The 23,123-nt window shown below is 41.6% G+C and overlaps 1 protein-coding gene across 2 annotated transcripts in view; it reads left to right on the top strand.

Moving 5' to 3' along the window:
* Positions 1-2,668: 2,668 nt before the first annotated feature.
* The window catches only part of FXR1 (FMR1 autosomal homolog 1), a 33,503-nt gene continuing 13,048 nt past the window's right edge, over positions 2,669-23,123 (top strand). For both annotated transcript variants that reach the window (XM_040073768.2, XM_040073767.2), the window contains exons 1-8: positions 2,669-2,799; positions 11,932-11,984; positions 16,003-16,096; positions 17,310-17,381; positions 19,534-19,682; positions 20,131-20,224; positions 20,999-21,115; positions 21,216-21,386. In XM_040073768.2, coding sequence (XP_039929702.1) covers positions 2,749-2,799; positions 11,932-11,984; positions 16,003-16,096; positions 17,310-17,381; positions 19,534-19,682; positions 20,131-20,224; positions 20,999-21,115; positions 21,216-21,386 — 801 coding nt within the window. In that variant the 5' untranslated portion in view covers positions 2,669-2,748. The remainder of the gene's footprint in view (positions 2,800-11,931; positions 11,985-16,002; positions 16,097-17,309; positions 17,382-19,533; positions 19,683-20,130; positions 20,225-20,998; positions 21,116-21,215; positions 21,387-23,123) is intronic.

Genomic DNA, 23,123 nt, shown 5'->3' with positions numbered 1-23,123 from the left:
AGTCTTTCTGCTGGTCATGTTTTCTGTCTTTTACAGCCTCAGTCTCTCATGGATCATTATCCTCTCTCTGTGCCTTGATGTATTTGAAGACAACATCCTAATCCTTCAGTGTTTAATTTTGCTCAATTTCCTCCCTCATTTTGCTCACTCAAACAAGGGAACCCTTCTTCTGCTCTTTGCAGCCAAGAGTCCCAAGGATACAGAAACCTGCAACTTCTGACTGCAACTTCTGGCGTGATGCAGCTTGCTTTGCCTCCTGAGCTGCGGAGTTTTAAGAGAGGACAATTCAACCAGTTTTACCCACAGTTCCTCCTGGACCGCAGCAGCTCTAGGAAATGAAAGTGGCAGTTTCACTGCGAGTGTTGTGAAATGAAACTAAAAAAACGAAACGAAAATGAAACCTTACAACTCTCATGAAAAAAAAAAAAAAAAAAAAAGTAGCTGCTAACAGAGGAATTCTTGAGTTCTTGAATCTGGATCCTCCCTTTTCTTATTTCAGTAAATGTTTAAAACAATTTGATTTAGTAGTTATTCATAATTTACATTCAGTGAAAATTAAACTTAGAACAGATTCAACATCTACATTCTGGCTGATGTGCTGCAAATTATTATGGCCCACAAACTGCTAAAGCCCTTTTCTACCCCCACTTCACCCAGGCACAGCAATCTGCCCCAAAATTAACATGTAAACAACCCTGTCCCTTTAACCACTGTCATCCTCATACTTCCAGAAAAACAAACTTTATCAGGCAAATTCAGATGCAGATTGCATTTGCTCAGGCCAGTCCTCCTTATCGCTAAAGCCCAGAACTGTCCCTCAGTTCTGCAAATGTGGACACCCAGGCACCTCACACAGTTCTGGAGTAATTTTTTATTATTTTTTTTTTTAATCCACATCCTGTTTTTATTCCTAAGGACAGCAGCACATGCATAGTTCATTTCTGGTTTGGTATTTTTTAGCCCCCAGACACCATTTTTTAGCAGTTGACATTGTCTTGGTGGCCGAATAAACGAACCTCAGTCTATTCAATCTTGGGCCGATGAAAACTTTTGGCATAGATTTTTTTGTAGCACAACCGTTTGCTTCATATTATTCTGGTTCTGTTATCCTGGAAAATCCTGAGTGGCCTCTGCCAACAGGAAAGGAGACACCTTTTTCCAAGGAGGGCTCTCTTGCCCATGTGTGGCCTTGGCACCATGGACAGAATAAATTATGGGTAATTTATAAAGATTAAAACAAAATTTAGAATAAAAAGTACCCTCCAACATGTACGTGGAATAAATATGCAAGATTAGGAATATTCATGGACAAAGCATGGGAAAAAAATGTTCATGCAGTTGAACTCATATCTTTCCTTCAGTTATGGCACATCAGGATCACAGAACCATAGAAATGCTGAGGTCGAAAAAGACCTCCAAGATCATCAGGTCCAACCATCAACCCACCACCGCCTTGTTCACCAATAAACCATGTCCCCAAGTGCCACCGCCACACATTCCTTGACCATTTTGAGCATTGGCACCTCCTTACCCAGCAGCCAGATTTGTCAACACTTTTTTGGCCTTTATTGGCCAAAATCCTCACCCATCTGACAGACATGCTTACAACTGGCACAAAAGCAAGATTAACACAAAGAAACGAAAAATGAAAACATCCGATGGGTAAAAAATCATCATGGGCTCCTCATCATTTGGGTCTGATGCCCAATGGGAAAGATCAGCAGAAAGAGCATTTGAAAGCATTGCTGTTGAAATGGCCTTAGGCTGAGATGAGAGATCCAGATTAGATATCAGGGGGAAAAAAATGTCATGTTTAGGATAGTCAGGCATTGGAATAGTGGTTGAAAGAGGTGGTGGCGTTTTAGAGGTATTTGGTTCCGGCAGTGGGTGATGTGGTTTAGGGGTTACAGTGGTAGTCCTGGGTTGATAGTTGAATTTCATTATCTTAAAGGTCTCTTCCAACCTGGATGATTCTATGGTTCTGTATTTAAACCTATTGCACAAATACATGGATTTGGCACAGGTACAGGCCACTCATCAGGCTCTGCATGACTAAGCTTATGTGAGCATCCAGCTCACAGCACAATTCGCGTCTCAGTGCGTCGTGAGGGCCAGCACACCAGAGACATTCTTTTATTTTCTATTGTTTCTGTCGGCAGCGGCAGCAGCAGCAGCACACGGTGAACGCAGGCACGAAGGCAGCCCCGGCGGGGTGTGAGCAGGGCGGGGCAGGGCGGCCGCCCCGGGGCCGGCGCCCCGTGAGGGACAAAGCCCAGCGGGGCACTGGATGTCGGGCACTACCGTAACCACCCCGGGCGGCGGCTCGGCAGCCGGAGCTGCCCCCTCGGGCTTGGCCTTTTGAGCGGCGTTCACTGCGAGGCGCGGCCCGCCCCGCGTCGTGCCCGCACCGCATTGTCTCGGCACGCAGCGCCCGCCGCCCCCCTCACGCGGCCGCGCCCGCGCTCCCCCCTCAGCCCCGCGCCGGCGGGCGGGGAGATAACGGCGGGGAACCCTTCCCGGGAGCCTTTCCCGCAGGAACCGCCCCGCTCCGCCGGCGGCGGGGAGCCCTCCCCGCAGCGCCCGCCCCGCCCCGCTCCGCTCCGCTCCGGCGGTGCCGGCCCGGCCGGAGCAGCAGGAGGGGCCGGAGGCGCGGCCCGGCGGGCGGGGGGCGGAGGGGGCGGGCGCCGCTCGCTCCCCCCGCGGTGACAGTTTCTAGAAGCTCGTCCCGGCGTCCTTTGCGGCCCCAACATGGAGGAGCTGACGGTGGAAGTGCGCGGCTCCAACGGGGCCTTCTACAAGGTACCGGCGGCGGGGGCGGCGCGGGCGGCTCCGCGCCCGGCGGGGCCGGGGCCGAAGGGCCGCGGGGGAGGGGACGGTGAGCGGGGAAGGTGCCGGGGTGCGGGGCCGGGGGCGGCGGGGATGGAGCGGAGCGGGGCGGCGGCGGGGGGGCGGCGGTGACGAGGCTGCTGAGGGCTGCGCGCAGGGGAGGTTCGTGTGTGGGGAAGGCAGAGCGCTGGCGGGGGGATTCCCTGAGCGTTCATTTCGGGAAGGGCGGGTGGGCGTGTGGGGGGATTGGTGTTGGAAGATGCAGGGGCTTTTGGGTGGGATGGGGTGAACCGGGGCGATAATAATGATTTTGAAATGTTTTAAGTAATTTTTAAAAAAAGATCTCGAGTTTATTTGCGCCTTCAGAAATCTTCCTTCACCATCACCCTCCCTGGAATGTCAGGATGGTACAGGATCAATGCAGAATAGTCTCAGCTGTTGCCTGTCAGTCATATTCCCCTAAGCCTGGCTTCAGATGTTTAAGAATCCCAGCTCTTTTTATGGCAGTAGGCTCCTGCCTTCCTCTCCAGAAGGGCTGATTCCAGCCAGTATTGTGAGCACGCAGCGTGGCTGTGTTCTGGGAGGATTTAATCTCGCGACTCTCTTTAGCTATTGTGCCTACCCACATGCATAGCGTGGCATTGCCCGGGCAATACTGCACTTGGTGTGGGGCTGTCCCGTTTGATCCCCCCTCCCCCCTCCAGGAGTTCCTGCGTGCAGCTGTGGATTTGGCTTGGGAATCATGTGGTGACTGTACAGTATGTAGAGGCAGTTGGGTGTAAGGGATTGTAACCAGCTGACTTCAGGAGTTAGTTCTTTCAGCCGGCCAAGACAAATGGGAGATACCCTTATGAGGAAAGAATGCAGTGGGACAAGCTGCATCCCTAGTAGGGAACCCTCTGAAATTTTTACCAATATGAGTAGGTAATAAATTTTATACAATGGATAATTGCTTTGTTGAACCTGAAGTATCACACAGAGACCCACATCAGAATCATTTGTGTCTAGAACAGCATGTTCCTAAATAGAATTGATTTTTTTTCCCCCCCCAAGCATTAAGAAGCCCAGAATTTGGAAACACTTTTCTTAGCTTTCTACTTTATATCTTGTCATCTTGGACAACTTTCCAAATGATGGATCAGTTGCTCTTCTGCTTAAGAGGAATGTGTCAGACACATGGGAATATGAGGTCTGCTGAATTTTTGGACTGAAGGGCTCTGTGTGCACAGAATTTGCTACAATAAGCCTGATTTAAAATATGCAAGGATGATATCTCCTAAATCAGTCAGGATTACCCGCCTTGGATTGGCACCGTCATGTGTTTTAGCTCTGTGAAGAGTGACTTAAAAAAGCAGAATTTTTAATTAAATATGGCATAATGGCTTTGAGATCAATGAAGTGGGGATTAAGTCCAGTGATGGCATCTTCTTGGTGGATGGAGGCAGGTCAGAATGATTGGATGCACAATGATCAAAGCCCCAACTCAGAGTAATCCACTGTTAATGTGGAAGGGAAAAAACACACAACCCCCATAAAGAACATCCAAACCGAATAATTCAAACAAACACAATTTTCAAAGGTTATTCTTGTGAGCTAAATGCAGTGAAGTGTGTGTGTTAGTGACTCCATTTTGTGAATGTTCCTCTTGATGAAGGCAGAGGTTTTGCATTTATTTTGGAACTAGGTAACACTCCTGGGTCACTTGCTGTTTAAAGTGACCTAAAGCAAAGAGGTGTGTCCGTCTCTTTTAGGAAGTGTCCTATTTTGGGCACCAATAGCATTGATCATTGCAAGACAATGACAAGTGGCTCATCCTTTCCAAGCTGTGTGACACTCTATGGAAGGTAGCAAGAGTTTTCTGAAGAGAAAAAGTGGAATTTGTAAGATGGGATGAGATTTGAGGTTTGCCTTTAGAACAGTCTGAGTTTGGATTAATTAGCACAGCAGAACCACAGGTAAATGAGATCAGAAAGATTCTGCTATGCCAACAGAGAAAAAAACTGAAATAATTATGTAAACAATAACATTAGAGATTTTCTTTTAATGAGTTGTTTGTGATCTGCAATGTAGCTGCAGTAGAACAAAGGAAGTGGTTAAATCTGTTGGAGCATTAGAGTGGGTTTTGTACTTACTAGAGGTATGACCATGTTAAATGGTACTCTTTATTATAAAGTTTCTTTAGTTCCTCTAATAATTGTTCCTCAGTTTTAACAGGGAGTTCTTCCTAAGTGCAAGAAGAACATACATGATATGTATGCACTATGGTTGCAATAAGCTATATGGAAAATTAATATTCTTTATTAAAATCCATGCATCATGAAAAGCATTTTGAGTTTTCATGTATCAGTGGGCAGTTATGGTAAATCCCAAGGTAATTAAAAAAATAAGAGAAAGCATATTATGATCTAATTTTAAACATGTATATCTAAATCACCAAACTAATTTTTGGCTTTTTTTTCTTTTTTTTTTCCGTTTGCTTTAAAGAAGTAATATAATCTGGAGAACAGGACAGCATTTATTGTATTTATGCCAGGTTCTCAACCATTACACAGCAGAGCCAGTGTTTAGCCACTTCCTGCAGCTTAGAAGACTTTGCATATATCATAATTTTGGAGAACAGATGGCACTGGCAGGGCTTGAAGTGGTTGTGGGCTTCTGAAAAAGGGGGTTGTGCTGTGGAACAGGGGAGAGCAGACAGGGTTGCTGAAGAGGTTACTGGTTATAGGTTTGTTTATATTAAAGGTGCTGCAAGGGCTTCCTGAGAGTAGAAAAGTTGATGCTTTCTAGGTGAGGGCTAGATGGCATGAGGGTTTTTGTCTTTAGGGCATTAGAACAGACTTTTTCTCTTATGTATGGAATGGTCAAAAATACTTGGATTTCTTTGGTTTCTAGATGCGTTGAAGAAAGTGAAAGCTGAATACTCCCAACATTGTCTTGGCCTGCCTGCAGTGTTTTCAGGATGATGGCTCACTGTGTCATTTAGGATGATGAAGTAACTCACAGAATCACAGATGGTTGAGGCTGGCAGAGACTGTGGGAATTCACCTGGTCCACACCTCTGCTCAGGTGGGGCCCCCTAGAGCTGGTTGCCCATGGTCAGATGGCTCTTGAGTATCTCTGAGCATGGAAACTCTACAACCTCCCAAACAACCTGTGCTTCTGCTCAGTCACTCTCACAGTAAAAAATAAAGAGTTTCCTGACATTCCTACAGAAATTCCCATATTCTCATTTTTGCCAGTTCTTCCTTGTAGGGATTTGGCTGTGCTGGAAAATGGGCTCTGGTGTGCTGCAGGCCCTTGTGTTCCTAAAGTTCTACAGTAGTAGCTGTTTAGATTATGCAAGGGGGAAAAAACCCCATTAATTAAAATAGAACTCACCCCTTAATTTACAGGTTCTGAAGTGCTGCCTTGTTGGCCTGTTCCTCTTTGAAGAGGTGCAGTTCTGGTAACAGAACTGAGCAGAATGCTGGTAGCAGGAGTTAGCATTGGCCTCAGGGCAGACACAAGCCAAAATATTACTAAGGGGAAGAAATAATGAATGACAAGTACATTCTCCACACGCAGAGCGAAAGCTTGATGAGCAGGTCTGTGGGAGTGAAGGTTTATGCATCAGTAAAAATACAATTATTTTTTTAAATTTTCTTACAATTTTTAATTAGTGGCTTTGTAAACAACTTCAGTTGGTCTGAGTGGTTTTTAGCTTGATGGTTATTAAAATAGGAAATTGTCATTAGGAGTGTAGCTTACACACTGTTCATACCCAGTTACTACACCAGGAAACTGTAACTGAAATGACCTTTGTGTTTTTCTTTAAAGATCTTAGCTGTGTTATAATTGTCAGTGTTTTTTTAATTACATCTAGCCTTACATCTATATGGGTGGGAAATTTTAGACATTTTGAAGTTGTTCCTGATCAGCTGAAAGTTGTGTAGAGTCTTGCAAGAGGTAGCTGTAGTTATTGTTGCTGTTGGCTTGAGCCTTTTAGGCTGATAGAAGGGAGATGCCAGAGGAAGTGGTTATTGATTGCTGAGGTACATGATCAGTGGAGGGTGTCTTCCAGAAGTTTTGCCCTTTTGGAGGATGCATATGAAGAAGCCAGTGTAAGAAATGAGTTGTTGAGACTTCTGTGAGTAAGCCCAAAGCAGTAAGTAAGCCCAGATTCAGTGCTGAGGCTCTTGCACAACTGTCAGAACAATCTGTGAATTTACATGCAGTTGTGATTCTGGATGGAAATAAGAAGTAATATCATAAATTAAACTGTGCTTGCTAAAACTGAGGTGATAGTTCAGGATATTTTTCTTTCCTGATACCTGCTTGTAGTGTTTGTGTTTTGCAGTAAGCCACAGCTGCTTGCTTTTATCAGTTCGTTGTATAAACAGGTGCAACTAATCACTTACAATGAAAATAATACCAAGTTAAGTCTTGTCAAGTGGTTTGATTATTGACAAGTTTCCTTTGCTTCCTTTATTTTTTTTTTCCCTTTGGGGGCTCAGCATGAGATATATCCTTTAGCAATGATTATTTCATGTGTTTGTTACATGAAACAGTTGTGTTTTAATGTTAGCTCTAACTAAATACCAAGGGTTCTTGCATCTGAAAAGGAGTGAAAGGCTTGGTAATTGGATATAGGCTGCTTGACCTTTATGTCACTGGTTCAGAAACAGTCTGAGGTACCAGATGCCCAAGTGTTGGCTGTTAGAAATTGGCTCAGCAGTGGGTAAGGTGATATTAATACAGTTTTAGTGTGCAGGTGTATATGGCTGAAAGGCCAACACGGTGGCTGTCCCTGGAAAGCAAGTTTGTGGCTAAACTAACAGCACATAATTTTTAGATTGGCTCACCCTACTTGGGGGTCAGATAAACTTACAGAAAGTAGGATATGGAGGGAACCTGGATTGCATTTACCTGTTTTACAAATTTTATGACTTTGCCTGGAATTGGATTAAAAAAAAAAAGGTCATCTGTGTGCATATACACACACAGACATACAGTTCAGTGTAAGGGCGCTTCAGTAAGTCTTGATCCGTTTATGGTATCAGCAGATCCTAATCCTAAATCCATGGGCAAAACCCAGGTAAAAGAGAGAGAGAGAGTGTATGGTTGTCTGTTAAGAAACGAGGAGGTCTCAGCTGCCGTGATTTTGGTGTAAATGATTGGTTGAGAGTTACCTGTCCGCTTGTTCACCCTGTCCAGCCCCAGGTGAGATTCCCTGGCTGTCCCACCCTGTCCCTCTGCAGGTGCTGGTGTTGGGAGCCCAGCTCCTGCCAAGTGAGTGGCAGTGACAGGTCTGAGTGCAGGAGCCTGTGGAGCTGTGGAGCAGGACATTAATAGCCTGTAGTACAGTACAGTCTCCTGCTCCTCCTGAGTGGGGCTGCTCCGGCCAGGGCATACATGGACTGCCAGAGATGCAGCTCACTGCACACGGAGTGACTGACACCAATATCTGGACAGGCCAAATCAGAGGTCAGGCAAGATGAAGTCATGTCAATTTTTCTTCCCCTCTTGCCCTCTGCAGCTTTGTGTGTGGTTTAAAACACACACAAAAGTTATGTGTAAGCTCACTTGCTGATACTGCAATGCCTCACTCTTTTTGATGCCACTGTATTTATTGATGGTGTGTTTGGGATCTCCTGTTAGCTCTGCCTCGTCACCTGTGGTGCATGGAATGGTATGTTAGGAACATAGAACTCTTCAAACTTAGAAACTGGCATTATCTGTCTTAGGCAACGCTGCCAAATTGAATTTCAGTAACAGAGTATATTGTTCATTAGAACAAAAGTTAAGGTGACTGATCATTGCTTAATTTAGTAAAGATGTTTTTGATACAGTATCAGGCATGACTAGTGCAAATCTATTTATATAGGTTACCTCACAAATAAAGAACTCCTTCAAAACTCACTGATTGAAAACCAGGTTGTTTAGTTTTCTGTTTTATGTTCCTCACGTAATTCTGGAGAAATCCTTGTGAATTTATAGGATTTACTATAAAGTCCATTTTGTATTGTGAAATACCAAAATACCCTAATGTCACAGGTTTTTTTGTAAAACCTTTTTTTAAAAAAATTTAATTATCATATGCTCTATGAAGACTTCTTTAAAGACTGCACAAAATCTTATCCTGACATGCATGAAATCTCTTTCTGGTTTTATCTGGAAGTTGTAAATGACAGCTGGTAGTGTGTATAGCTGGGGTTGAAGGGGGAAAGTCATACTCAGGAAGTTTGGATTTCAGAAAATGTTTTAATGATACTTTTGACATCCTTCTAGTAATGAAATAATTTCTTAGAAAACTATTTAAAAGCCATATTGAAGTCTCATTATTTCTAGTTGTATTACAAATGGACCATACAGTCCATAATACCTCGTGGACTGCTGTGCTTCGGTTGTTGTAAATGTGATCTCATCCCCACAGCTGTAGAGAAATTGATAATAGCCAGAAGTATTTGTATACAGTTAGACTCTAATCAGACTTTTTTCAGGCCTCACAACAATAAAATTATTTAATAGGTAATTTTATTTGATACTTTACTTATGTGCATTTGTGATCTGAAGTGTGTACTTGATAGATGTTATGCTTGATTAGGTGGAAGAGTTTGGGAATACCAAGTGAAAGAGCTGTGCAGGTAATTCCAAGGCAGTTGCTGCCTACATGTCTGCCAGCAGTGAGTCTGCATTACATTCTCCTGTGGGAGGGAACAGCAGTGTGCACACTTTGAACTGAAAGCCTTCCTTCCGTGAAGGAGTTCCTGAAACCCACATGGTGTTATAAAATGTACAGACTCTTTGTTGGAATTTGTACTTAGGATTTTATTAAAAAATGTCCCGTGTTTCTGTTTATGCAGCTGACGTTTGTGCAGTGTCAGCTGTTGGTCTGCTGAGAGCCGTATCTCTGCATTACTGTTTCATTCCAGCTTTGGCATTCTTCAGTGGGACCTTAGCTTGAAAACTGGTTGTGTCTATTAAACCTGTCTGTACCTTACACAGAAACCCACACTTCACCTGGTAATGGGCTAATTGTCTTAAATCCTCAAAAGTCAGTGCAGTTGGATTCCTTTTTTGCACTTCTGTTATCTTCTTAATGAAATCTGTAGTCAGTGGATTCATGACTTTAACTCTGAATGTTAATCCGATGTTTTATGGTACCTGAATTGGGATCTCTTGATTCCGAAGTTGTGCTTTTCAGCAAAGGAAAGAACTGAATTCAGTTCTGGAGAATAAATTTGTAGCTACTATAGGCTGACCTTAGAAGCACATTGAGTACTGTGAGAGCACAACAGAAATAGAAAACCAGGTTCCGCTATGACATAAAGTAGCATAATGAGGCAGAGACTAGTATTGAATCACAGGCTCTTGGAATGCAGATAAATGGCTGTCTTTAGTAGGGAGTTAATCTCTCCCTGTAAATACTGCTGTCTGTTGATAAGTTGTCATGTAGCAGAATGCTGGACTGCGTGAAGTTGGTTCTCGGTGCTGTGACTTCAGTGTTTTGTCCCTGTACAGAGTTGGGATGGATTGCTGTAGAGAAACTCCTATTTCCTGCACTGTATGCCATGTTAATTTGCCCCTGTGCTGGGGTACATTTGAAGGGAACTGTGGTAGCATAAATTTGGTAGAAGTTCTGCTTTATCTCTGTTACTGGCTTACTCATGCTTCAGGCAGTAAAATTTTATATGCTTTTTGCATCTTTAAACAGGCATAACTTTATACTCACATCCAGTTCCCTTGAAACTGAAATTCCCTGATTCTGGGTGTATTTTACTCTCAACTGTTTCACTTGCTTACCTTTCAAAGAAAGAGATTTGCCTGCCTTTCCTTGCAGTGGCAGGATAGCCTTTGAGAGGGTTTATTTTATTAGGAGCACACTAGGTGGTTCAACAAGATGACTTCAGGTGACCTGCTTTGTTGAGGGTTACCAGTGTGCTCTCTGCTAGAACCAGTCTTTTGTGTTGCTGACAGATGGGTTTGAGGGAAGCTCAAGGAGCAGAAAAGCAGGTTTTGAGCAAATGTTTTCAGAGCATTGGCCAAGTATGAGCTCAGGTAAAAAGAGATTTGTTTTTATGGGCCCTTTGCAGCCAGCTGTCAGTGTGGGCTCTTTTACTGCCCGTCATTACATGGAGGGATCGACTGTATCAAAATTTATTTCCCTGAGCTGACACATAATACCTCTGTGGGCTGGTTGCTCCTTGCACAGCTGATACGGTCTTCGTCCTCCTCAGCTGGCAGTTTCTTAAATGGATATAATCCATTCAGCAGATTTCCTGGAACATCTTTCTCTTAACATAGCTCTGCAGCTTTCTTACTCCTTTAAAACTGCAGCGTCCTCCTTGACCATCTCTGCTTGGGCAGATACCAAGCTGGAGCAAAGGCAGGAGTAATGGTTTTTATCTTTTTCTTTTCTTTTTTTTTTCCCAGCATGGCTGCCCTCCTTAATCAAGAAATGTAGCAGCTTAATTTCTGCATGGATACTTGGGTATAACTCTGTGAGGTTGATCTTTGTCTTTAAGTTTTTGGTGTAATGAATGACCTGTAAATGTAAGCACAAAAAATATCCATGGAATACTGTATTCTCTTTGTTTTCCTGGGAGGTCCTACAGGCATTTGGCCTCATCCAGTCCCCAGTTTAGTACCTGAAAGATGATACCATAACTGGCTGTGTGGCAGCCTCTACTGCCAAATGTGATTCTAACTGGCTGCTGGACTGTTCAAGGGGACAGTTGTTTGGGATTCAGTTTGTGTTGGGAGGAACACCAGTGAAACAAATAGTGCTGTGCACATATAGTGGAAGAACTGCCCTTACCAGGATCTCTCTTCTTTTGTTCCTGTAAAACACCTGTGCACACCTGTGGAAAGTAAGAAACTCTAGATAGTGAGTTCAGTTGTAATGAGCTGGTCAGATTTGAGCAGTCCCTGTGCTCTGCATGTCTTGGAATAGCCAGCTAAGAATATCAGCAACCTCATGCAAGGAGTGGGAGTGTGTCTTGGAGCTTTCCAAGATTGGAACCTCCGTGTTAGTGGTGCTCTTGGCTCAGGTTCAGGCTCTATTGAAGTTGCTGCCTTTTTGATTTCACATGCACTCTTGTAACAAAGACTCTGTTTCTGTTTCAGGGATTTATCAAAGATGTTCATGAGGACTCCCTCACAGTTGTATTCGAAAACAAGTAAGTATTTCATTTTAAAAATAATTGTTTGAATATTAGGTTATTTCAGTTTTGTGCTTTTGCTGGTTTTTTTAAAGTGTTTTGCCTTTAAGAGGAAGCAGATTTCATTAGATACAGTTCTAGAAGTACAGGCTTACTATTCTGTTCAGCTTCCATGAACTGCTTTCTTGAATCTGTATCAGAATTCAGTTGATCAGTTACACAGTCCTGTACATTCTTTGGTATCTGTAGTGATGCCCACAGATGTGACAGCTAAATTTAATTAACACAGGAATCAGTGGCACAGGCTTGATACTCTTACATGAAATCAGGATAAGATGGAAAATACTGAAGTATTTTATACAAATACTCAAATGAGCAATTCTATGTCTGCTCTCTGGAATGCTGATCAGTATTCTCAACCAGAGAAAAGTAAAAATATCCTGATGGTGACTTTTTTCTTTTAACTATTAGAAAGATAAATATACATATGTATCTAGTCAAAAGACCTATTGTTTTAGAGTGGAAAATAGTGAAAATCTATTCGTAATTCTTGAAAAAGAATTATCCATGAGGCCCATTTCATTTAAAATATAAACACAGCAGTGCTGCTGGGAACTTGTAGTGGCAAGCCAAGGATAATCCATGGGTTGGTAAAGTACAAATGAATACCTGTTGTTCTGACTGATAACACTGGATTACCTGAGAGATTGCAGGACTAATTCAAAGTACTCTGTGAGCTACATCCTCTTTCCTGTTTCCCTTGCAGTTACTAGGTGGAGATCCTATAAAATGTGTAACCTTTTGATGTGAAAACTGTTACAAGCTTTGCTAGCTCTTACCTGTAGATTAGTCTTTGAGACTTTCTTGAAGAAAGATTGCTGGGTAATAAAGGGAATGCTAGGGAGTGTGAAAGTATAAACAGTATTTATAATCCTGCTGACATAATCCCAGGTGTGTATGTGTGTGTACATATATACACGTGTGTAAAAAGAAATCCTTGGGGGGGACATAAGTAATCCTGGGGTTTACCCTGCAAAACCCAGTGTTTGTTTATTTCTAACCTATGCTTTCTAGTCCTTCTTTTATGAAGACTGTTAGAAGATGAGGTGACAACTCTAATTTATACTAATACTGAGGTTTTGGTTATGGAACCTGTTATCATCTCCTATCATCTTTTCATACCCTCACCCTAAAACCCAAAAAAAAAAACAAACAAAAAATTAAACCCTTCATTCTATCCATGGTCTAAGAAGATGTTTCATCTGCAATGTTCATCTAAAGAAAAGTAATTACTTCTCTTTGCATTTAAAATATGTACTTTGATGTCAGGAACTAAGTAAGCTAAAAGAAGCCTGGGGCTCATAGCAGGAGTTGAATTGTTGGCAAACGCATTTCTAGTGTTTCATATCCATATCATCCATGTGTTCTACAGAAAGTCTGGCAGCAGCAGCCATGTTTCAAGAAGGATGGGCTGCAGCATATGTGGAGTGTTCTGTTGACTAAAAATAGATCTGATCAGGAAGTGTATACACAGTCAAATTATTCTGTGACGTAAATCTGATCAATTTGTATGCTTTTTACGGAGTTAAATTCACAAGGGCTTTAGTGGAACCGAAATTGGCAAGAGTGTCCTGTGCCGAGGGCATCAGTGTTGTGATAGTGATTATCACTAACAAATACACACATCTACCCCACAATAGGCAGTCTAAACTGTCACTTTGCATTTTCTGCTATTGTTAGCCAATCTTTATCTACAGCTATTGTAAGGTTCCCAAAGTTAAGTGTACCAGCACAGACTGCTAATGATGATTTTGTGGTCATAGCAACACTCAGTCTCTGGGCAGGTAACCTTAATTCTTTTAAGAGACATTTTCTGAGGGTAAGGAGGCAAGGAATGAATGCAGAAGCTTCAGGAACTGGAAACTTTGATTACTGTTAGATGGAAAATTGGATCTTGAGGTACAGTTTCATGGAGGCTCATTGGAGTTTGAGGCAGCTGTATTGAAGGAGAGGCTTCTTTGTTGTCAGAAGCAAGAACCTCCCTTTTTAATGATTTATGCTCTGTAGTTTAGGCATCAGTTGTGTCAGATTGTCTTAGTAGGTAGTTCGCAATCCATCACAAGTAATTTCTTAAAATATCTTGGTTTGCATTTCACAAGTGAGATGCTCCAATTCGGGACTTAAAAAGTTTTGCCACCAAAACTTGGACTTGTATTCTGAGAGCTGAGCCTTCTGTGCACTTTTCCACTGTGTACTTCCTCCACTGGCAGGGAGGGGAAGGAAAAACCCTAACCATGAGATTAGTAACTGTTATATTTGCAACAAGGGCAATTTAATTGCCAGCTGCCTTCACCATTTCTCAGAAATAGAATGTGATTTAATTAATATTTTGTGGCCAAAATACCTTCCAACCTAAACAAAAGCTATCCATGTCATAGAATCCTAAGAGCTGGAAAGGCTGACACTTGATCCTCTGAGATCAGGTCCAGCTGTTAGCCCTGCACCACGGTGTTCAGCACTATGGAAGTGCCACATCCATGTGCCCTTGGAACACTTCTGGGAATGGAGATTGCACCACCACCCTGGGCAGCCCATTTCAATGTCTGTCCACCCTTTTAGTGAAGAAATTTTTCCTGTTATCAGTCTAAACCTCCCTGGCACAGCTTGACACCATTTCTTCTCAGGTTCCTCTGAGCCTCCTTTTCTCCAGGCCAAGCCCCCCCAGCTCTCTCAGCTGCTCCTCATCAGATCTGTGTCCCAGACTCTCCACCAGCTTCCTTGTCCTTCTCTGGATGTGTTCCAGCACCTCAGTGATAATCTTCATGCATTTTTGCTGTTTTTCAAACTATAATTAAAAAAAAAAATTATTATAATGGCTAGATTAAAACTACATGATACTTAACATCTTAATTAAGTGAGGTACTTGAGTGTAAGCTGTCCTTTCAGAGCAAACATATAAATGTATCCATCTTCCCATCTGGGAAGTTGCAGAAGTGTGCTTTGCTTTTTCTGCTCAGACTTGTCCTACTAACGTCGGCTGCTTTGTCTGCAGGTTATTAAAAGTCAGCAAAGCAAATGACTTGCAGTAATCCTTGCTGTTATGAATTGGTTGGTTCTGATTCTGTTGGTGTCTAATGTGAATCAGATGGGCAGAAAGGATGGATGTTGCAATGCTATGACAGATACCATTAAAAGTCCCTCAGACATTCCAAATTAATATGGGGTTTTTGAAGGGTCTTTCCCCTGGTTTTATTTCAACCTTTTTAGAGTCTTTAGTCGGGTTTCTGACTGAGAGTGAGGAACAGCTGTTGGCATTCTATGACATTCACAGAGTAGAAGGAGAAGGAATTTCAGGAGAACACAGTGGATTTAACTGTTCCAGTAGTCTTCATAAAATGACTGGAAACATACACTTCTATAAATAAAATGCTTTTATACAGCCAACTATAGTAAAACAAATAACCTCGCTGTACTAGAAAGTAAACCTTTGTTTTGTATGCCTAGAAATAATAGGTATTGATAAGCAGATAGAAAAATATGTTTTGATCGGAACTGTTACTGGGGAACATCAGCAAGTTTGCAGGTGGAAAGTTTTGTTAAAGATTTGAATCAGATTTTCCTTAAATACATAAAGTTTTGGTAGTAAGCAGTTGAAATGTTGAATGTGAGGTGGAGAAATAGATTAATGCCATAGTGGACTGCAAAGCTGAGCTTAAATCTGTATAAGGCTCTGTGACTTGAGCAGTAGGAATGTTAGCTACATCATATATCTTTCACTGGAGTTTTATGAAAGGCAGTAGTTAGATCTTTCAGTTAATTTAAAAATTTTGGTGTTAAATATCTTCCCAGATACTGCTTTTGTATTGCTATGATTATGTCGTTCCTCTTCTTACAAGGTTTGCTTGCTAGCAATAAGGAAACAGACCTCACTATATGGAAAGAATGAATTTTAATCAAACTCAGCATTCCAAAATTAAAACACAGAGGACAATAGGAAAATTTGAGATTTAATATGTAATGCTTCTTCAACTTCCAGTTGGCAACCAGAGCGTCAGGTGCCCTTCAATGAAGTCAGATTACCACCACCCCCTGATATCAAGAAAGAAATTGGTGAAGGAGATGAGGTGGAGGTGAGTGAATGCTCATGAGCTGTCCTGGTCTGGAGCTCAGTGTCCATTCCAGGCCCTGGTGAGGGGTGTAAGGACATTACCAAGGTGAAGGTTTAAAATGGACTATGTCTCTACACATGGGTTTATTGGAATTTCATTGAAGCTCTGACATTTCAGTTTTCCCACAAAACTGTCAGTGGAAATTTTTTGAAAATCTAAAACTTAAAATAGCTGAGAAGGTTTTAATTCTGACACAAAATGCAGTCAGTTTTCTTTTTTGACTTGGATTGTAAAGTGTTGGAAATCTTTAAAATGAAGATGTAATAAAGCTCCTCTGATAACAAGAGTTTTAACTCAGATGAAATATCTGGTACACTCTGGGAGGAAATTGCATGAGTTACGGTGTTCTTGAGAGAGAGAGTGTTAACAGGAGTGATGTATTAAATCGAGAATTCAAAATATGCATGTTCTGTTCCCTGCTCATTGTAGTATCATGTGTGATTCAGTTTAACTTTTGGGGATTTTTCTGTATTTATCCTTAAAGTAATGAGTTTCCTTTCATGAGGTTACCATCATACTTTTGGGCAACTAATCTAAGAAAAAATGTGGCATAGGTGCTGGGATTTTCTGTTCCTTTATTTGAAATACATTGCCTTTGTTAGAGGTTATATGTAAAGGGTTATTTTCTACTCCCTTGCTATTGTAAAACTTGTTGAGTCTGCGTGCAAATGACTTTGGCCTGTTGGAAATGTATGAGGAGCAAATGAAACTTAAGGATGAGAAAACTGGGTTTCAGAAGTCTTCTGTTCTCTATCTTATCATCTATTAACTTGTTTTTTTCTAATGTGGAATATGTAGTCGTGTGATGACTTGGTTCATTTCAGTAGTCCTTGGTTTATCAAGTAAGCCTAGGACAAAACAGAAATCTGAATTGTGGAGTTAGTTCTATGTGTGTGCTTCCAGTTTGAAGACAGTGTTTGAATTTAATGAGGAATTGCCCTTAAAGTGTTTAGCAAAAGTTTTATCTTCCTTTACAATTTTCTATTGAATTGTCAGTAATCTGTGCAAAGGAAGTCTGTTCACAGTCCTTGTAGTGCAAGAAGGATGGGAGCATAATACTGTTCCATTTTAATAAAAATTAGAAAAGTTGTGTGGTTCTCTCTTCATTATACATACAGGTAGATGAATTATGTTTGTACGTGCTTTCAGTGCTCCTTACTACTTTCATTTCCAGGTTTATTCTAGGGCAAATGACCAAGAACCTTGTGGCTGGTGGCTGGCAAAAGTTCGAATGATGAAAGGAGAGGTAAATTATTTTAAAACATACTGATTTCATGCTTTCCTGTTAAACACAGTAACTAGAAAACATTTGTCATGAAAATACTCTGAATATCAAAGTACTACAGATACTAAAACATGACAAAAGGGAATTAGAAGTTGTGATGACTTTGGAATGACCTTTGCTGCATTGCACAGCAGAGGGGTCGTGCCCTTAGAGCTGAGCAAGTGACTTCCATTATCTGCAGTTTAGTTGTGCAAGGACAGGATTTCTGACAAACCTGTTTTGTGGATTGAATTTGGTGCTGAAAATGAGGTAAAGCACCTGTGGTTAAAACCTGTTTGTAGTTGGTAAATTAAGCTTGCTGTAGCTATTACTGTGGGTGGCTGTGGGTTGGTTTTTGTGTATATGTTTTTAGTGAGTGTAGGGGAAGAACACTGCTTGTTTTGCTTTTGCATATGTCAAGTTTTTATTTTACCATAAATAAATGCTTGTTTGCATCTGCCAAGTAACTTAGAGATTCAGACACTTGACTGTATAGCGCTGTGACAATGTTTGACCCAGTCTCATTAAAACTTTATTTTGGGAAATGACAGTGAGAGAATTGGACTTCCTAGTGGGAAGAGTCCTGTGTTTTGATGCTTCTGCTGTATCAGAGTCCTAAAACCAAAGGAAACAGTTTTGAGAAAAAATAATTACCCAATTTCTAATATTGTTTAAAAACTGTCAACAAATATCAACTTTTGTCGAGCTCTGTAAAGGCAAGGTGGTAAGTAAACACCTCCTAGAGGTAGATTCTGTGTGTTGACCCTTGTGAATGAACAGCTCATTAAAAAATCAAGATGAAAGGAGACAAGCTGATTTAAATGACAGGTTGTCATTTATAGCTAATAGGGTTTTTTTTAAATGTCACAGAAATTTGAAATTTTGGTATCAGTTTGCTTGCTGTGCTGCCTATTTTCAGAAAAAATCATAAAGTTTTTTACCAATTTTTAATTTCCTAGTTATTGCAGGAAAAAAAAAATTTGCCCTCAATGTACAGTGTAGGATTGTCAAATCAGTTATTTTAGGGAATTGTCCCTGCGAAGAACCTCACAGTTCATGTTGGCTTCTTTGTACAGTCTTTAACACAGTTCTATATTTAGATTTTTTTCTGTAATACTAAATTCACGAACAACCCATGTGTCCAAGGATTTGTTGCTTTGTGATTGTCCTGCTATCCAGAATTATCTTTAACTATAGAAGTTTTTAGAGCATGTAGTGGTGGATCTCTTAAATTTAGTTTTAGTTTAGTGTTTATTGTTCCTTATTATTACTTGGGGTAATAAGGATGCAGTGATACATTTCAAAGCAGCTTTGTATAATTTGGATGATACTTAAACTTAAAACTTGAAATTAGAAACAAGTGTCATTACCAGAGTGATTTACTTTTCCCTGATACGTAAGCAAATTGTATTGTGACAAACAGATCCCAGTTTTGAGAAAGGAAGAGGTGAAAGTACTGCTGCACCCCTAAATTGCACCCAGGTGGAAAGGAAGGGAAGAGAAGGCTGCATTCCCTAACCCAGAGCCAGGCTGCAGGGATACTGTGCACAAAGCTTCTTTCAACTTAAATGTGTTGAGTGGAAGCGTAGGAGTAGATTATTGGTAACTTAAATCTTCTTAGTTCTCTTGCCTTCCTAAATTTGGCAGTTTGTCAAAAAGATTGAGTTTTTGCATAGATTTTGATCTTACACGATTCCCAGGAAGTTTGCCCTTTGAATCAGTGGATTTGCCTTGTTTGTTTTAGTGCTGCAGGGTAGATATTTCTGTGAAGAATTATCCTCTGTTTGATGTTTTTTAGAATTAGAGCTCCAGTAAACGTTTTGGCTTTTGGAATTCGAACTGAAGTAATGAAAATATTTAAAAGAGAGATGGGCATGAGAAAAATCAATTCAAGATACTGTTGTAGGGGACTGAGACTATGCTGATAACAGTGCCCTGAGTTTAGTGAGGGAGCGCAGGGGTGCTGAAATATGCCCAGTCTCATTTGTGTAGAAATGCCTCATTGTATCAACTTCGTTTTAGGATTTTGTTTATATAACCATATTTTGTGCTTTCTTGCTGATGCTGGTAATGTTACTATGTCTTTGTTGTTTCTTACTGAAGTTATTACTTAAAAAAAAAACCTCTTTCCCAGTTTTACGTCATTGAATACGCGGCTTGTGATGCCACTTACAATGAAATTGTCACTTATGAACGACTCCGGCCTGTGAATCAGAACAAAACTGTCAAAAAGAACACCTTCTTCAAGTGCACAGTGGATGTTCCTGAAGACCTGAGAGATGCGTGAGTAGCTCTGCACACTTCTAGAAGGCTTTTCCTTTATGGAAGGGGGAGCAAAACCCACTTGGCTTCTGCTTTAGAGGCTGATTTACAAGTCCATGAAGAACCTAAAGGGTGGTTAGGGCTGCAGTAGCTCATTTAGAACCTGGGCCCCCTCCGAACTTTTGGGGTGGGGACAGGGGGCAGATCCTCAGGTGAGGAGTTTCTGCCTGTGCAGGTGATTCCCTTCACAGTGGGCCTGTTATTGATAGATAACCATGATAACCTTTCCAGATAACCATGGTGCCATAGAATCCACAGGGAAACTGGAACCACTTTGAGGAGAATGGGATCTTTCCTGTTTCTGAACAGTCCTTGCCATAAACTACTGAATGTTCTTGGGTCTAATCATGTTATTACATGTTTAGTTTTGATGCAGCTTGTTGGAATAACAATCATTTTGTCTCCTTAGGTGTGCTAATGAAAATGCACATAAAGATTTCAAGAAAGCTGTGGGAGCATGTCGAATTTTTTATCATGCTGAAACTGCTCAACTAATAATACTGGTAAGTAATTGCTTCTATGTAAATGTTATATGAATTCCCAGTACATTATTTATAGGAATTACATAGCCAGCTGTGTGTGTGTATGGAAAATGGTTTAACTTGTCAAGCCATGTAAATTGTGAGAGATTTAATATAAGTAGATGCGTTTAATCTTTGGGGGTAAGGCCTCCAATGCATACAACCTAAATTTAGGAGCAGCTTTGAGTCTCATTGTTTGTAGGACTTCTGTCGTTCTCAGCTGAGTTCTGTTTCACTGATTTTAGCAGGTGGCTCAGAGGTAAATCATCTCACTCCACGTGGAGAATTGCACCAGCTCAGTGTAGCCATTAAGGAATTGTTCACTTAGGTGCCTCTGGTGGTTTTCTCACAACATAGGGTTTTCCCAGCTTTAGTTTTTCTTCATAACTCCATTTACTCAATATTATCCACTTGAACCTCGCTCTGCAGGATTGTGTTGTCCTTGATTATTTCCTTAGCTCTCTTACACACACGGTGACAAGTATGTATATGGTAGAAAGATTGTTTGGGCAACATCAAGGGGAAAGGGTTACTGTGTAATTCAGCAGCAAAATCTTTAATGTAAAATATGCTGTGAGTGAGAACAGATAGTGGTGGCGCTGAACTTCTCATGCTTTGTTTTGAGGAAGAAAAATGTTTATGTAACTTCTGGAAATTGAGATCATGTTTATGACTTAGTTTCAATAGATTCCTGATATATCCTTTAAATCTGTATTTGCTTACAAAGCCAAAACTTAGGTTCCCTCTCTCCTGTAGTCCGCCAGTGAAGCAACAGTGAAGAGAGTGAACATCCTCAGTGACATGCACCTGCGCAGCATTCGCACCAAACTCATGCTGATGTCGAGAAACGAGGAAGCTACAAAACACTTGGAGGTAAAGCCACAGCTTGTGGCCCATGTTGCTTGAAACTGAGCTCAGAGCAGTGCATTACAGTGAGCGCACATGGATGAGTCTGCCTTTGTTTTCCCTTCAGTGCACAAAGCAGCTTGCTGCAGCATTTCATGAGGAGTTTGTAGTCAGAGAAGATTTGATGGGACTTGCTATAGGAACGCATGGCAGTAACATCCAACAAGCCAGAAAGGTCCCAGGAGTTACAACCATTGAACTTGAGGAGGATACCGGTACTTTCAGAATCTATGGAGAGGTAAGGGGGAGCTTTATATGAATCCTTGGAGCATTTCACTCTCTATTTGCTTTTGGAGTGGTGAGAGTCATACCCACAATTAAAAACAGAAAATGTTTCCAGAGGTTTTGTGTGAGTGTCTTTGTGTGTGTTGACACTGTCAGCTTGTACGGCATATATATGAAATAAAAGCCTTTGATGCAGTGGTGACCTCCATAAGGTGTGTTCTGTCCTGATCACTCCCATTTTGCTGTATATCCTGGATCATCCTGAGAGAAGTATCATTTCCTGCTATTTTACTTGATCATGGGTTTGTTTGGGTGTCCTTCCTCCATCAGAATATCACTAGTTCTCCTCCTCCTCCCTCTTCGTGTGTATCTTGCTGTGTGCTGTCTGCTCCTCTGACCTAGCCAGGTGTGTTAAGCCTGCCTACTGCTTCTAACTCTTATATTTTGGCAATTTAATGCTGGCTTTGGCAAAATAATGATTTGCTCCGAGTTGATTCCGTTTGTGTGACTCTTCTGAATCTCACTGCCTGGAAATGTCGCTGGTTCTTGGGCCAAAACAAGGATCCATTCAGGAAGCAGAAGGCTAGTGACAAAAAGACCACTGTCACCAGGACCCTGTCAGAAAACATTCTGAGGGGTTTTATCCCCTGTCTCTAACTCTACAGGTGCCGCTGAGCCTCTGATGTGAGCACTTCTGAAAGTCTGTGGTTGTCTCCTGTTTCAGGAATCCGAGGTCCTGAATTCTGCTCCGTCTGTCAGGAGTAGAACCTGGTCGTGATCAGAGGTTCAGATGAAGTTGATCCTGTGGAGAGGAGGTTAAACCTCTGTACTTTCCAGCATCTCTGAAATTGTGTCCTTTTTTTGGAAGCCTTAAATGCTTCCAGGGTATCAGGGTGGCAACAGATCCTTCTTTGATCTCCTCCTGCCGGTAAATTGTGTCTCAGTGCCTGAGGAAGAATCAGATGAGTTTAAATGCAGTGGAATGTCCAGTGTATTCCAGTTTTGATCTCCTTCATGTGAATGATGTGATGGTGGAAAGGTTATGACTGTCACCAGCCTCTTACAGAGGTGCACAGCAATGTTTATAAATACCAGATGCCCCCTAAATAAAAACCCCTTTATGCACATCCAGCCTTGTCCTTCACAGAAGTGATAAGTGCTTCTAAAAATGCCAGGCGGCCTAACTATTCCACATGATAAGGGTTTCAGCATCTGGCTATGCTTGCCTATTCTTTTTGCCTCTCTTCAGCTGCAGCGGGCAGCCAGCCAGGCCCTAATGGCTGAATGCACAGGCTGAGATGTGGGAGTAGTGAACCAGTGTTGTTGACATAGCAGTCGTGGTCTGAAGGTTTCCCATAGCTGATGTTTTGCATACAAATAAAAGTTCACTGCTCAGGGCCAGACTCTTTGAGGGAAGAAATATGAAGATAAATTTTAAAGATTATCGGAAAGCTCTGTGGTTAGAAGGAATCTGTACTGTATGGCATGCTGTTTATATATTTATCCCTGTCTGGTCAAGGCCATTCTGGTTTCAAGACCCTTTCCTGGTTGCCTGAAGTTCTGATTGTGATGCCTGTACAGATCACAGACCTGTGAACTTCAGAGCTTGAACAGTGTAGTTTGGACTACTTATAGAAACTTGTGCTTCCCAGAGGGGGAGAGCTGTGTCAGAAATAGAAGTTCATCTTAGACCTTCACTACTGTCAAAATGGAATTGCAGTCAATTCTTGTGCAGTTCTTAACGATGGTA

This window comes from Hirundo rustica, chromosome 10 (assembly GCF_015227805.2).
Source record: "Hirundo rustica isolate bHirRus1 chromosome 10, bHirRus1.pri.v3, whole genome shotgun sequence".
In the NCBI taxonomy this organism is placed as follows: Eukaryota; Metazoa; Chordata; class Aves; order Passeriformes; family Hirundinidae; genus Hirundo; species Hirundo rustica.
The sequence above is the reverse complement of the archived record's forward strand: the minus strand, read 5'-3'. Positions and strand labels throughout refer to the sequence as shown.